The following is a 14736-nucleotide window of genomic DNA, read 5'->3' as shown; positions in this document are numbered from 1 at the left end:
TTGGGAAACAGAGAAAAGTCTAACATTTAAAAAAGCAGGCAGTTTTGGTGCCATTCCATCCAGTGAGCCTGTGCATGAGATGGGGATGTGACTGTTCCCCTCAGTTAGTCTTAGTACCCATGCCACTCTTTTAACGTACACACCTTGCGTCTTCCAGAGTGTAAGCATATTCTTTAAAGATAAGCATTTATTATATAACAATGGCCCCTACCAACACAAGCCAACTATTGCCTCTGGTGCTCTGCAAAAGAAACAGTCATCTGTAACCCTGCACGAGGAAAAATTGGCTGCGTTGGATATGTGGAATCTCCGTCTCCAATGTGGCCCCTTCCTAAATGGTTTTCAAGGATGATTTTTTTTTACTATACTGAATTTTTGTCTTATATATTGACTTTGAAACCTAATTTTCTTGTAAGAATCAATTCTATTGTATTATCAATATATTAAGAACTCATTCTTTCGTTCAACAAGTATTATGGAGTGTCTGCTATGTACCAGACATTGATATAAAAGTCTGACTGCCTTCAAGAACCTTAAATTGTAATAGATGTCAAGTGTTTGTTGATTATCGCCCCCAACCTGTATGCAAAACCTTTTTATTTGCACAGTCTTATTTGTGTAGCACCCATGAAAATCAGGTCACGAACTTGCATAGAATCTCAATGTCCTACCTAGAATGTATCCAAAGAGAGCTTGCATCTTTGCATAAAATTTTAGTATTGTATTGCATTGTTCTTAGGTTTCACAATGAAAAATTTAAGAGCTGGTAGATTGAATGACTTGTATGAGGTCATGGATAATGTAATATTATTTGTAGTCAAAAAATAAAAAGCATAAGGATGATAAACATCAAAACTCAGGTTTGTGGGTGCCCTTAAGGAGAAGGCGGATATTATCAGTAAAAGTACAGAAGGGGATTCAACTATATGGATAATGTTTTATTTCTTAGGCTACATTTTGAGTACATGGGTATTCACTAGTTTATTCTTTTATACCTTTATAATTCATCAACATTGCCCCCAGATTTTCAAAGATACATGCAGAAAAAGGGAAAAAAGATAATGATATATTTGGGAATTGAAACCACTTTTGAGAATCCCTGAAGTATATGAAGTCTCCTGAAAACAAGGACATAAGGAAGAGTTCAGGTCCAGGTCCCATCCACTTCCAGTTCTCTGTTTGTGGATAGGATATTTTTAAAACTATATCAGTTATTCCTAATTTAAACTGTGTGTCCAGTATCCAAAATTCATGGTCAGAAAATTTCATTTTTTAAATTGCTCTACATACCAAGTCCTGGGTCTTATACTTAAAATATTGTCATTGTGGTTTTACCAGAAAAGATGGGGTGATTTTCCTGGGAAGAAGACACAGAAGGATGGTGAAGAATTTCAGGCTGGGAACATACTGTGGTTGGCAGAGACTCCTACTTGGAGGCAGCCCTCACTGAGTTAGCATCTGTTTTTACCTGATGGTCTTGCAGCTTTTCTGACATGAGCTTTGAGGGACCTGTTACAAGGGGATGGGCATTTCTAGAGACAAAATTGACCCAGAACTAAAAGAGTGAGAATTTGAAATCAAAGTTGTCTTTGCTAATGTTCTGTCTTTTTTACTGTTTTAACTGCAGTGAAGGGAGCAATCTGACCCCAGCTCATCACTACCCAGACTTCAGATTTAAGACATATGCTCCACTAGCATTCCGATATTTCAGAGAACTTTTTGGTATCAAGCCTGATGATTACTTGGTAAGAGCCTGTAATTTTCCTTTCTCTTAAAGAAATGTGTGATGTAAACATATGTCTCGTAGCAACAGTGACAGATAGCTTGTGTCTTATTTTATAAAGCTCTGGGGCATAGTAAAAGTTCCAAGATTTAAAATGATTATAAATTTAGCTTCAGGAAATGTGGTTTGTCTCTGCAGCTTTTAACTGATAGTGACAAAATCTGCCATGGTAATTGATATTTAAATAACTGCAGTATTGGTTGCTACTTCAGGTAATTATTCCAACAGATATATTATAATTAGTTCTAAATACTCCTGTGAATTTTGCTGATTGGATTCTATTTGAAAACCTTCCTATTTTAATTGCCTTATTTATGCCATTCATCTCAAACCTGCCTTGGCCCACAACCATTTTCACCTTGACCTACAGATTTGAATAGAATTTTAAAGAGGCTTAATCCCAACAAATCTCTTTGTGAAGTATCTTTTTAACAGGTTTTATTTGGTACAAGGGCATAATTTATCCTTAGGCTTGTCTTTTCTCTCTGTGTTCCTTCTGGCATACAGGAGGTACAAACCCAATGGTCTTTTTGTTAGGTATTCTGATGTGACCTCAGAAGTTTGTCTTATTCCTATGCAAGGAGCCAGAACCTCCTTTTCTGTTGCTAGAGGAAAATGGGTTATTTCAAAATGTGATCACGGTTAACACCCTGGGGCTCTTCAAAATGGGTTTTCAAGAAGCTGTAGGAAGGATCCCATCAAATATTCATTGTGTATCCCGTTTGGAATGATATCTTAGTAAGACTTGCTCCTGTAATAATGCTTTTTAGAGGAAGTACAGTAACATTTGTCACTTTTAACTAAGAAGAGTCTTGAAATGCATCTCATAATTTGGATAAAATGTAAAAAGTTAAAAGCTGAGTCTTTCCTGTGCTGATGAAAACTCATAAACGGTCCTCTTTAGTAGGACTCTAAGAAATCACTTGACTTCTGCCCAATGAGATAATACCGTTCCTCAAGGCAGGTGGATAAGTCTCTGTAGAGCAGTGAGGACTGAGGAGAAAGTCCCTGGGCATCCTGTTGCCCTTCCTTCTGTCTGTGTAGCTCCCGCCTCACCACTCCGCTCTAGTTAAAATGTCAGGCGCCGCTACCCATCACCACCACCCAGGGCCCCCACAGCCGCTCGAACACACAAACACATTCATCCTGTGTGTGCGTCTGTGTGTGTATGAAGAGCCTTTGGTTTTCTGGGCGTTCTATTAAGGGTTGCCATGATGCAGGAAACATGCTGAAGATCCCAATGGAGTTTTGACATTGCCTTCCTGAAAATAAAATTGGTCCCTCATCTTTTGCCACACATTAAAAATTAATGGATTCACTCCTGAACTTCCTTGAAATTCTCACCAGGCAGAGAGAGGCCAGAGACTTGCCTTTGACAACACTCACTGAATCAGTATGACAGGATGGCACCCCATCTGTCCTTTGCCCAAAGGTCTCTCTTTAGCCCTCCTTATGTCCATGGTCCTGCAGGCTGAGAGGCCTGTTCTTTCCCTCTCTCTACCTCACAAAATTGCTTTCTTTAGGGAAGGTCCTTTTCCAAACAACTTCTCACACAGCTCAGACAAGCTTCCTAATGAGTCTTTAAGCTGGAAAAGTATTTTCATAATGGGGTTGGATTATTTAAAGAGGAATGCAGTAAAACTTTAAGCTGATGGCTTCTCAGAGCAAAAGTCCTCTAACATGTACTTGGCAGTAGGTTAATCAGTCAGTGGGGTTCTTTGAACACTTGTTTTATCTAAAATATTTTGCTAATAATTATGAAGAGATTAAAAAATTACAGAGCATGTCTCTCATGGATCTTAAAATCAAATTAGAAAAAAAAAATCAAATTGGCGTGATGATTTTTATATGTGGAAAAATAACCAACTTTACTGGGTAGCAAATAAACTGAAAGGCAGGGACCATTAAATGTTCCAGGATTTCAGAGGAGGGAAGGGTCTCCGTTGGGGTAACGATTGGGAGGACTTTTTTTGGTTGTGGTGTGGTTTTAACCGTGCCTAAAAAGTTACAAGGGATTTGAATAATGAAACAGTAGGGCTGTGGGTGTTTGGGGTTGCGTTAGGACTGTGAGACCAGGCAGGTGAATGCATTCGATGTTTACAAGGACTTTGGAGCATTGTGGCTGGAGTGGAATGTTTTGATCAGGAATATTAAAAGATAGGGCCAGACAATTCGAATAACCTTGTTTTATTTATTTTTTAATTATGGGAAATTAGGGAAATGTAAAGATGATGGTATTGAAGTTTTGTTTTTTGTTTTTGTTTTGTTTTGGTGGGATGATGTGATTATATTTTAAAAAGGAAATCCTTGTCCTTTAGGACATATATTGAAATATGGATGGATGAAATGGTTTAGTGTCTGTGTTTTGCTTCAAGAGAATCTGGGGAAAGCAAGGCAGGGGAGTGGTTGGGGGTGCAGAGAAAACAAATTGGCCATAAGCTGATCATTGTTGAAGCAGAAAGATAGACATGCGTGAGTTATACAATTCTCTTTGTTTTTATGTATGCTTGAAATTTTCCATGATAAAAAGCTAGGAAAAAAGCTAGACAATTGAGTATACTTTTGTTTGATTCCATTTTTCCACTTCCCTGATTCATGTCTACATGCGTTCAATAACAGTAACCTCAACACATCTCCAGGACCTGGAAGAAACAGAATAAGGGCAGTGGCCTCTAGCTGACTGTTGCTGCCCACACCCTGAAGGCCACTCATACATGGCTGACCAGCTCTTAGGCCTTGGTGACCACCTCATGCCCCTGTGTTCTGGATGTCCCTAGCCCAGGGCTGAGGCAGCTCCTGGGTCTTAGAGATTCTGGGACCTCTCTATCCAGGGACCCCACCCAGTGAGATGAAAAAGGATCTTTTGCATTACTGCACAGCATGCTTCAGAGAGCTGCATGTCCTCTGTGAGGAACCTCTGAGAGCTTCTTGCCCAACTTTTACTTTATAGATAAGTAATCCAAGGCCAGGGTTGGTGAAGGGAGGTACCCAAGGGTTCCCAAATTGGTGAGGGCCGAGACTAGACCAGAATGATCCCCTGTCCTTCCCCCTTCCTTTCCCTGCCCTCTTCCCCTTCCCCAGCTGGCCTTGTGTTTTGCAGCCTGCTGAGATGCAGACCCCTCATTAAATATGGTCTCAAGGCAGTGTCCATCCCATCTAGTCCATCAAACCGTGATTCTGCATTCTGAAGAATGAAGTCCAAAGAGGTCAGACACCCCTAACAAAGTACATGTTGGAAGAGTAAAGCCCAAATAGAGCAAGGAAAAATGGTAACAGGATGTTCCTTGAAAAACTGTGTTTGTATAGAAAATTAAGGAATGGCACAAATCACAAAATACATCCTGCCTTCTGTCATAATGGGGCTATTCACATCCCCTTTGTGAAGATTTACTGATCTAAAAGGGGAAGGGGGGTCCCACTATGTCATGCTTGATGATTCTAGATAGGCTTGATATTGAATGATGTGTGTGTATCTACTTAGTTTCTGTTGTTGCATCTGGATTTCAACCTGAACTAGTCTATTTATGTTCTCAATGCCATTCAGATTCACCATGTGTGTGCTGATGGCAAGTTTCGTGCCTAAACATGCACAGTTTGGATTAGTGAGACAGCATGGTGAAGGTGCTTCTTCTGCAAGCATGGCGTGTGAATGCCCCTTCTTTCGAACTTGTCCCTAAATGAGTGCCTCCCCCAGGGAAAGCCACAGGGCCCCAAATATTACACCTATCTCTGCTTGGGCAACAGGCCAGTGTTTCATTTCCTTCTCTACCATGTGCCCAGGTATTCCAAATTCTAGGATAATTTCTGTGATGTCTTTTCAGGCTCATCTGTACTAATAAGAAAGAGCAGGGTCAATATTTTACACTCTCAGAGGGAAGAAGTGGCAGGGAAGGCTCTCAGTCACACTGGGCAAGTTTATATAGTTAATTTGCACTGGCAGAGCCCAGCTGGGCTGTACTTTGCTTTCTTTCCAGTGAGTATAGCAGGGAGGCCCTGCAGGAAATAGAAGCAAGAGAATGAATAAATATGAACAGCTTGAACAGATGAAAGTGCCAGGAAGGTGCATAAAACCCAGGCATACACACAGGGGCTTGTTGATCATGGTTAATTGAAATGTTCTCATCTCTCCTTTTTATTTGCTCCTAGAAAGCAACATTCCCAACAATGTTGTTTAGTAGACAATGTGGTAACTGAGTTGTAGGGTGAGAAGCAATAGAATCATAGAACACTAATGGTGATATTCATATTCAGTATCAAACTGTCAGTTTTTTGAACACTGACCCTGTGCTATTAGTGGCCTGCAAAGGATTATTAATTTGGGTCAAAGCAGTTTGTTACTCTAAGCATATTAATTTATAAGTTACGTAATTAAGGAGTATTTTATAATTAAATAACCAAGAAAATAGTCTCTATATTATGTCACTTCTTATAGAAGAACTTGAGACTTTAATTGGGAGCAGATGTTCCAGTTTGAATCCAGATTTCTCTAGACAGCTTGTCCTGGATCACCCCCTAATTTCTCTATTTGCAGCCTCTAATTTCTGATTCCTTTGTTGTTTTTGTACCTTCACAACATTTATTCCTATCTTTGAGGAGCTTCTGTGCTAGGAATTCAAACTCCATGGAATAAAGGATCAGAATTTCTAAAGAATCCAGGATCTGCCTTCACTTTTTATGAGACCTTGGAGTCCCCGACTTTATTTTCCAGGGTCCTGAAGTCATGATTATGTGAATGACTCAACTTTTTTCTTGACTTATTAAGACTGTGTGTCTTCGGATACCCCTCTTGGCATTGGAGTTAGGTTGCAAACCTCAGCACCTCCTAGGCCACAGCCAGCTCCTCCCTTCCTGCCTGGGAGATGTATATCATAAGGCAGTGCCTCTTGCCTACCTGTGATCATGTGATAAAAAAAAAGCAACAGCAGTGACTAAATAGTCCCAATTTGCCAGGGGGTTCAGAAGCATTCCCTTTGTAAACTTTCAGCTACTTTCGCAGAAGTGTTTTATCTTTATTTTAGAAATGAGGATCCTAAGAGGCTCTTACTCAAGGTCACATTACTAGCAATTAGCGAGCCATGGTTTTACAAACATTTGTTGAGTCCAAATCTCATGTGCATTCCACTTAGAATCCTTCACGTGGACACTTTGCACGCACAGCAGGCAAGTGCCCTCCGCTTCCTCTTGGTTTTTATGGCATCCTGTCTGCAGTCTGAGGGCTATTTTTGTTCTGCTAACTTATCCTCAATTCCAGAAGAGCTTGGGCTCTGATGCTGATTAGCAGGAGAGTGTCCAGAAGCCAGGCTAGAGGAAAGAGGAGGAGGTAGAAGATGGAAGTTGCTAATGACTTTTAGGAAGCCAGCAAACACTTGGTTCTTTCTTTACTTGGCGAGTTTTGTTTCCCTTATCCATGGTGCTTGCCAAAACAAAGTAAATTTAAAAGGTGACTTTTAGAAACTGCCTTTTAATCATTTTTCTTCTACTTTCTCTCTCTTGTTTCTCCTCTTCCCACCCTCCCTCTGTCCTTTCTTCCTTCCCTCATTCTCAGACTTTTCTGTAATGAGGATTTAAATATTCACAAGCCCTGGAAAAGGCATAGGGGATCTTCAGCCTTGGTGTTTTCAGATGCCTCCAACCTCAAGATATGGTTCTGTAAGCGCCTGCTTTTGCCCCTCACCCAGGGGCACACCTGCTCTCACACCTATATCACACTCCACCTTTTGCTCTGCCCCCAGTGTTTCTCTGATGATCAATACTGAACTCAGTATTGATCATCAGAGAGTTCAAAAATGGAGTTCGGTACTGCTTTTTAGCATTTTGGGGTGAGAATTACCACATCACATTTATAGGTGGAGTTTAGCCAGTCATTTGTAGGACAAAAATTTATTGAGTGCCTAATTTGTGTGAAGTACAGATTCTGGATCCATATCACAGTCTAAGATATTTATGGTTTCTGCCCTCACTGAGTTGTACAGTCCACGGAGGATTCAGGATAAATAAATATCCTGAACTTTGTGGTAACTCTGTGATGAGAGCATCCCCTGAAGAGTGCCAGGGAGGAGTCAGTTAAGGCTTACAGAACCAGGAAGAATTTTCCAGAGGAAGTTCTGTCCCAGCAGACACTTGGAAGTGAAGGCTGTTGTACTGACATCCTAACTGCTCCCTGCATCATCCTCTTGTCCCCAAGAGTAGACAGAGTGGTCCTCTGCTTCAGACCTTCCAACGGCTTTTCAACAGCCTTAGAGAAGAAGCAGGAGTCCTCGCGATGGCCTGTGAGACACTACATGCCCACATGCTCCCTCTGACTTCACCTCTTCTCGCTGCTGTCTGTGCTCCAGCCACTGGCCTCCTTGCTGTACCTTAAAGCCACCAAGTTTCAGAACTTTGACATTTGCTCTTCCCTCTTCCTGAACTGCTTTTCCTTAGAAATCCACGTGGCTTACTATCATCTCCTTCAGAGCTCTGCTCAAATGTTTCACCTTCCCAGCAGGGCCCTCTGTAACCTCCCCACATAGAATTTTTTGCAGCCTGCTCTTCATCCATAGCTGGTACTCTCTGACCCCCTTCCCGGGCTTCATTTTTCTGCACACTAAAGTCTAACATACAACCTCCTTATTTGTTTGACTCTCTGTTTCCTCCCACTATGATATAAGCTTCATGAGGACCTGGGACATAGTAGGTACTCAATAGATATTTATTTAAATGTTGGATGAATGAATCAGGGGTAGTTAACCAGGCAAAGGTAAAATGGAGATTGTTTCAGAGAAGGAAAATAAAAAGCCCAGGAGTGGAGAGTGTGAAGCACATTTAAGAACATGACAAGCAGCTTTCAATAACTAGAGCTTAAAGTTTCAGGAGGACAGTGACAGGATATCAAATGGAGAGAACCACTGGGTCCTTCATGGCCCTGAAAGATCGTTTAAGAAACTTGGATATTTTTCTCTGCATGTAGACAGTGGGAGCCCAAGGGGTGGGAAGGACATGATCAGACTTGAGTTCTAGAAAGATCACCTGGCTTCATGGTGGAGAATGCACTGAAGGGGATGGGAGTGGATGGTTGAGACCAAGTGGAGCTTATTTTAGTAATCCCATTGAACTTAGGATATTGGCGGAAGGGAAGGCATGAAGGGAACAGGCACCCAGAACAGTCTGGGTTTGGAAGGTGAGGAATTGGGGGGAGTCAAAGGTGGCACTATAGTCTGGTTTGGGGAAAAAGGGGAATGATGTTCTGTTCTTTTAAGAAAGGAGAAAGAGGATGGGGACAGAGGATCTAGGGTCACCTCGTATGGTGGCACAGGGTGTGCACTGTCCCAGGGTGCCTGGCTGAGCTGAAGGCATAGAAACTGGAATCCAGCCCTTCCTCTACTCGTCAACCTTGGGTCATGGCCCAGAGCGGCACCTGCCAGAAGAAAAGGGGGTACCCATTTCTAATTAGAGCAAAGGCAGCCTAGAGAAGAATTTGATCTTGACCTTGTTGCAGGTGAAGTGTTCATGGTATAACTAAGTACAAATATCTATATAAAAGTTAGACACACAGGCCTGGAGCCCTGAAAAGAGAGATCTGGACTGGATATGGAAATGGTGGAGTTAGCTCTTTGCCAAAACCTGAGAGTGGATGGCATCTCCTGGGAGCACAGATTGTCGGGAGAGAATGAATACATGTTGTTTATCAATTAATACCCAGCGTTGATCATACCTTCAGTTATTTTAGGGGCACTTGCTGGAAACAAAGCATCTTAGTTAACATTGTTTGAGTTACGTCATTGGACAGATTCGATGATTGATGATTCTGTCATGTCACATTGTGGGGAGGAGGAAGGATAGGTCTGTTTCCCATTATAGAGTTATCAAGATAAATGGATCGATTACGTCTTTTGGAATGTCAGAAAGAGCCTTCTTAGTATACTTGGAGCCTCTTTTTGAAGGAGATGAGTATACTTCTACTAGGAGCCTCATGGAGAGGGCTTTCTATTTCAAAATGGCTAAAGTATGTATTGCTGTGATTGTCTTCCTTGAAAGCATCATGTACATTAAATCTATTTTTAAATTTTTATTTATTTACTCCTTTAGTATTCCATCTGCAGTGAACCTCTAATAGAACTGTCCAACCCTGGGGCCAGTGGATCCTTGTTTTTTGTGACTAGTGATGATGAATTTATCATCAAAACTGTCCAGCATAAAGAAGCTGAGTTCCTTCAGAAGCTACTGCCGGGCTATTACATGGTAAGTAACTGCACATAATTAAAGCTTCTACTTTAGGTTTAATTACTTTCCTTAACAGTTTTTTTTCTGTGTGGATTTTTTTTTTCTCAGAGAGATACTTTGGGACGTTTCTTTCTCTTTGGTGCACTTTCTCTTGCCTTTACATTATACTATGAGATTCATTAAAGAGAGTTTAAAAAAGAAAACTAGAACTGAGCAGTAGGGCATAATTGTTAAATCATACAGTCCTGGGTTCAAATCCGAGCTCAGCCATCAACTAGCTGTGTGACCATGAGTAAGCCACAGTCTGAGAAGCAAGCTCTGACCTTAGTTCCCTCAGTCTTTGAAAGCTGGAAAATAATCTTATCTTGCATATTTGTTATGATACAGAAAGGATACTAGATATAAGGAAAAGAAAGCATAAAGGAAGCAGTGCATTGCAAAACACTTTGTACCCAATTCTAACATTCATTGAGTGTAGAATTAACGTTAATTGAGTGCTTGCTTTGTGTCAAGCATGGCTTTAATAGCTTTGCATGCATTAACTCATTTAATCCTCACAGCAACCTTGGGTTCTACAATTATCTCCATCTTATAGCTAAAGTTACTGAGGCAAAAGTAAATGCAATAACTGGCCCAGGGTTATTCAGCTAGTGTGCCACACAGTTGGAACTTGAACACAAGGGTTGGGATTCCAGAGGCTACATTTTTAACCCCTATACTATATACCAGTACTTGGTCAATATTAGCTATTCTTGTCTACTTCACTTCAGAATTTAGGATTTTATCAGTTAAGTAGGATAATGTGAAAATCATCTTTCATATAGTCTTTTAGATATTAATTATAATAACATTTGAGGATCTAAATCTAATTTGCTAGACATTTAATCCAAACTTAAAAAAAAAAAAACACTTTTCCTAAGTCTGGTCATTTTCATACCTCATGCTTCTTTGTTCTTTCATAATAGTTATTCATTTTCTGTGATTGGAATGACTGCATGCAGAAGTTTGGAGTTTGAAAGACCCAATTCTGCCATTCACTTGCTATGAGTGATGATACATGCCATCTGTGTTTCAAAACAAAATTGATGAGATGCTGCACCACTCATTTGTATTTAATAGTTTTAAGTCCAAAATCCAATAGAGACAGCATGAAATGTTGTAATTCATTCCCACAGATAAATATAGGAATGACAAATCTAAATTAAAATTTTAGTGGACAGCATGCATGGATTTTAAAAGGTTTTGATCCTGAGCAAGTAGGTTTATGCCAACCGTATAAACTAATAAAACAAATAATTCAATTCATCCCGTTAACAAGGAAAAAATGTGAACATCATGTGATTATCCCAGTAGATGTTGAAGAGAAACTAAGGCACTCAAAAGCCAACATCTTCTATTGATTAAAACTTGATAGGGAAGGTTTCTTTACCATAATTAGTAAATAAATGAACACACGCACACACATACTCAGTCTCCAAGAGTTCATGTAATATCTCAGGGAGAAGATTAAGAGCCCTTTCCTTAGAAATAAACAAGATAGGATGCCTTTCATCAGTGGTTCTTTTTATACATTTGCTAGAAATTCTGGCAATAACTTTTTGAGTAGAAAAAGAAAGAAGAAAGTAGAAGCAGTGTTCTCTGCAAATAACACAATTGGAAATGAGTAAAAACTCAAGAAAATAAACCAGTAATTCTAGAGGTAATATAAATCTAGTAGATTTGCAGGACACAAGCTAAATCTACAAAACCCATTATGTTCCTTTATACAGATAATATAGAACTAAAGAATATAATGGGGAAAAAAGAGATCCCATTCCAGATGGCAGTAATAAGTTAACAAAAATCATCAGAAAAATAATGTATAAATTAATGAAGACATACTATAAACTGATTGGGAAAGCAATTCATACTAAGCATAAGATACAAAAAATAATCAATTTACATGAATTTTTTGTAATAAAACTCTAAAATATTTGAAATCTATAAAAACAAATGTATAAGACCAATATAAAGGAATCTGCAAAATGTTATTGAAGAACTCAAAGGTCTGACATAATGAAGAGATAATACATCATTCCTGAACTTAGTGTAAAGTTATCAGTTATCCACAAGTGACTTATAAATCCAATAGGACTTTTCCCACAATTTGACTAAGCTGATTCATCTGAAAGAGAAAACAAGTATCATTTTAAGAGCATTTTTAAAAATGAACAATGGAAGAGAAAGATAGTAAGAATAAACAGAACATTTTTGGAAAAGAAATAGAAAAATGGGATGTTTTCTAACTTATACCAAAAATCTTAAAGCTGCCCTAACATATACCAAAAATCTATAAAGCTATACTCATCTTAAAGATGTGGTATTAGTACAGTTCTAGGCTAATGGGTCAGTGGATTTAACTGAAGTATCCAGAAATAGACCCATGTGTAATTGGAGATTTATTTATGAGATGGGGGGGGGGGCTTAAACTTAATTGGGAAAGGATAGAATGTTCGATAAATGACTATCCATTAGAAAAAAAAAATTCCTAATTTAGACCTTTAACCAGAAAATTAATTCCACATGGAACAAACACCAAATGTAAAGACCAAAACTATTTAAAATAGTTGGAAGAAAAATAGAAGTTTATAACCTTGGGGTATAAAAAACTTTTTAAAAACAAGAAGCAAAAAAAAGCACAAGAAAAAAGTAGATAAAAGTGACTACATCAAAAGGTAAAACATCTGTGTAACAAAAAAAAATGCCATACACAAAATTATTATAAGCACCTAGAACATTTATGAAATGATACAAGGAAAGTGGGAACAGTCAGTTTCTTCAAAAGTTGGAACTGGCGAGAGGATCAGGGATAGTAGGCTTTTCACCGTCTACATGCCCTTTAGTAAACTATTTTAATTTCTCACCTACTTTTAAAGTGGAACAAAAATGGGCATGTGTTCCCTATTTTTATACTATAAAAAAAGACAAACAAAATACTGAGAGAAAATTTTTATCCCAAGTGAAATAAGAAAATGATAAACATCAGAATGTATCAAGAATTCCAACAACAAAAAAACCTATCGAAAAATGAGCAACAGATATTAACATGGAATAATCTTTGAGGTGATACGAATGGCCCCAAATAATTAAATTTCTATAATTATCAGTGATATTCAAGTTTTTAAAAATAAGTTTCCATTTTTCACCAGTCATGCTTGCAAAGAAAGATTTTAAAGTTTGATAATATTCAACACTGGTAAGAATGATGGGAAAAGTGAAATTTTTCACACTGCCTGTAGGATTGTAAATTGGTCTAGCCATTTTGGATGGCAGCTCTGCAGGTACTATTAAAATGTAAAATACTCATTCCCTATCTCCCAACAATTAATTTTTTCTTCAGCTATCTTAGAGAAATAGTCACACAAGTACTAATCATTTTTTTGCCTTTTTTTTAGTTGGAGCTAATTTCAATTTAGCCACTTGTAATGTTCTGCATTTATAATGATAAAGTTGCTGTTCCAATAAGCAGACTTAAGAAATAAGTTAAAGTTAACAAAAATCATCAGAAAAATAATGTATAAATTAATGAAGACAAAGTTTAGCAACAGCAAAACTTTAACTATGACCATTGATAAAGATAAGCATATCCTATTTTTGTCATCATAGCAAATAATGAGCATTATTTGGTAAAAAAAAGGAGATTTTAAACATTTTTTTTTTCTGTTTTCAGAACTTAAACCAGAATCCAAGGACTCTTTTGCCAAAATTTTATGGCCTGTATTGCATGCAGTCAGGGGGCATTAACATCAGGATCGTGGTAATGAACAACGTCTTGCCACGCTCGATGAGAATGCATTTTACGTATGACTTGAAAGGCTCTACCTATAAGCGAAGAGCATCCCGAAAGGAGAGAGAGAAATCAAACCCCACATTTAAGGACTTGGATTTCCTTCAGGACATGCATGAAGGGTTGTATTTTGATACGGAAACGTACAACGCGCTGATGAAAACGCTTCAGAGGGACTGCCGGGTAAGGAGGCGTGGTCGTTCTGAATTCCTTTGCGAGGTCCTCTGTGATAACCTAACCTTTGGCTGCTGCTTTACGAAAGCCTAGAAACAAGGAATGTCTGAAATGGACATGTGGAATCCACCTTTCCCAGCCCTGGTGCTGATCCATGCTTTTCTGATACGAAAGGAATTGGTGGGTGATAGGGAATCGTCTAGAGTCTCTTAACTTACATCTCTGCTGATTTACTAATAAGCAAAATCCATTTCCTTTGAATCAAGAAAGCTTTATTGTCTTTTCTTCCTCCCCTGCGGAAAAGGTAGTTGAACTAGAGGGAAAATAAATTTAGATTTAATATAGTGATGAGCAAGAACATCCATATGCAAATCTTGGAAAAAGTAAGATTCCAATAGGGAATTGTATTTGGAGGGACTAGTAAGTGTATCCCTGGAGATGCAGTGGGACGCAGAGCCGATTTGCTAGTAGCATGTTTGCCGAAATTGTTTAATGTGATTTGATTTTATCCGGAATGAGGCTCCATTCTGTGCAAACATAGGTAGAGCAATTGTCAGCGGTATGGAGGAATGCACGGTCTACAGTTCCCCAGACTGTGATAATTAAAAAAAAAAAATAAAAGTAGGGACATAACCTGGGGCAAGATTTTTCTGACATGGTGAATTTAGATAGTAGGTAAAAATCCTTTTGGAGAAAAAGACCAGGATGGCTTTCTTAAATATGAGGCTCATTTGATTAACAGATCCTCAGG

At 38.8% G+C, this 14736-nt stretch overlaps 1 protein-coding gene across 8 annotated transcripts in view; it reads left to right on the top strand.

Annotated features, from left to right (window-relative positions):
* PIP5K1B (phosphatidylinositol-4-phosphate 5-kinase type 1 beta) overlaps positions 1-14736 on the top strand; it is a 343315-nt gene that overhangs the window by 187081 nt on the left and 141498 nt on the right. For all 8 annotated transcript variants that reach the window (XM_037851227.1, XM_037851226.1, XM_037851232.1 and 5 more), the window contains 3 exons: positions 1628-1745; positions 9851-10003; positions 13695-13994. In XM_037851227.1, the coding sequence (XP_037707155.1) occupies positions 1628-1745; positions 9851-10003; positions 13695-13994 (571 nt within the window). The remainder of the gene's footprint in view (positions 1-1627; positions 1746-9850; positions 10004-13694; positions 13995-14736) is intronic.

The sequence above is a fragment of the Choloepus didactylus genome, chromosome 10 (assembly GCF_015220235.1).
Source record: "Choloepus didactylus isolate mChoDid1 chromosome 10, mChoDid1.pri, whole genome shotgun sequence".
Classification (NCBI taxonomy): Eukaryota; Metazoa; Chordata; class Mammalia; order Pilosa; family Megalonychidae; genus Choloepus; species Choloepus didactylus.
The sequence above is the reverse complement of the archived record's forward strand: the minus strand, read 5'-3'. Positions and strand labels throughout refer to the sequence as shown.